This window comes from Brassica oleracea, chromosome C4 (genome assembly GCF_000695525.1).
Source record: "Brassica oleracea var. oleracea cultivar TO1000 chromosome C4, BOL, whole genome shotgun sequence".
Lineage (NCBI taxonomy): Eukaryota > Viridiplantae > Streptophyta > Magnoliopsida > Brassicales > Brassicaceae > Brassica > Brassica oleracea.
In genome coordinates, this window is record NC_027751.1 from 32,685,255 (window position 1) to 32,686,983 (window position 1,729).

A 1,729-nucleotide genomic window follows, 5' to 3' on the forward strand; every position below is an offset into this window, starting at 1 on the left:
GTGAGACTTTTAAACGACTACTTCAGACGTGATCAATACTTCAAGATACTAACTTAAAGCTGTGTAATCAAAGGTTGTTATAGAAAAACCGTGCATCATTAATTCCTAATTCAAAAACTATGAAAATGAGCCTTGGAAGTCAGAAGTTTGAACATTGACCCATGACTTGGAGTCGTGCCTCAAAAAAATAAATCACAAAATAATGAAAACGCAAGGTCATTTATGTTGACTTTTGACGCGGCAAGAGCCATGAGATGTGTGAGGTCATTTATCTACTTAAATGCAGATGGACTGCTCTCTTTCTTCTCCATCGTCTTCCTTCACCGAAAAAAACCAAGAGAAAAGTTAATCATCAAGAAAATCTTTGACTTTTCTTTGTGATCGACGAAGATGGCCGATGCTTTCACGGATGAGCAGATCCAAGAGTTCTACGAAGCCTTCTGTCTCATCGACAAAGACTCCGATGGTCAGTCTGATTTTATCATCTTTTGTCCTATATGACACATAGTTTGTTTTATCCGAATCGATCTTAGGATTGTTGATGATGGATTAGTTGACTTATATATGGTTGCGTGTAACACAGGGTTCATCACGAAGGAGAAACTAACGAAGGTGATGAAGTCTATGGGGAAGAGTCCAAACGAGGAACAACTTCAAGAGATGATGAGCCATGTCGACATCTTTGGCAACGGAGGCATCACCTTTGATGATTTCTTGTATATAATGGCTCAAAACACCTCTCAGGTATAATATAAATATACTAAAAAAACTGTGAAAATTATAGATATAAACTTAGACAGAAAATTTAAATGAAAAAATCGGTTTAGGAAGCGGCATCGGATGAATTAATAGAAGTATTCAGAGTGTTCGACAGAGACGGAGACGGTGTCATATCCGCACTCGAGGTAATATTTTCTTCTTTTACTGTTTTAAACCAAAATTTACGTAGTTATATAACGTAGAAACAATATACAAAGAGTTACTTGATCATTGGTGATATTTTATTTCAAATTCTTCTTTTTTTACTATTTTAACCAAAGATTTCATGTTCATAACATCGAGACAATATACAAAGAGTTACTTGATAAGTGGTAATATAGATGGTGTGCTATTTATTTATGGTCAAATGCAGTTGGGAGAAGGAATGAAAGACATGGGGATGAAGATAACGGTGGAAGAGGCGGAGCATATGGTGCGAGAAGCGGATCTGGACGGCGATGGTGTTCTCTCTTTCCACGAGTTCTCCAAAATGATGATCGCTGCCTCTTATTAGCATTTTATATATCCCTATATAAAAGCTATGATATAAGGGGTTTGTTTGGGCGATGCTCTGCTTTTTTGAGTTTGCAATTTCTAATAAAGCTTCAGATGATAAAAAGTGGGTTTGTTTAAGCACTTATCAACTACTTTTCAGTATGTTAAACTTAAAACACAGATCAAATCGTATGTTAAATTATCTTCCCAACATATAATAAAAGTGTCGGTCCCATAGAATTGTTTTGGGTTAATTAGCCCTTCTTTTGTCGTCGACAGCTTTCATTGATAGTTTTTTTTTTTGGGTCAAATATATAACATGGTCCATTGATAGTTAAGTCTATAACATGGTCCATTTGATTACATATTTTGTGAATTACATCTACCCTGCTTGGCTAGCTCATATGCAATGACATTTGATTTTATACTAATCAAACAACTAATAAAAAGAGGATATAAGCCTTAGATAGACGGT

The 1,729-nt window shown here is 35.5% G+C and overlaps 1 protein-coding gene across 1 annotated transcript; it reads left to right on the forward strand.

Annotated features, from left to right (window-relative positions):
* The first annotated feature begins 271 nt into the window (after positions 1–271).
* LOC106336819 (calmodulin-like protein 9) lies at positions 272–1,508 on the forward strand. Its single transcript, XM_013775762.1, has 4 exons — positions 272–466; positions 584–744; positions 828–905; positions 1,133–1,508. The coding sequence occupies exons 1-4, from the start codon at positions 391–393 to the stop codon at positions 1,271–1,273; spliced, it is 456 nt and encodes a 151-aa protein (XP_013631216.1). The 5' UTR covers positions 272–390; the 3' UTR covers positions 1,274–1,508.
* The last annotated feature ends 221 nt before the right edge of the window (positions 1,509–1,729 follow it).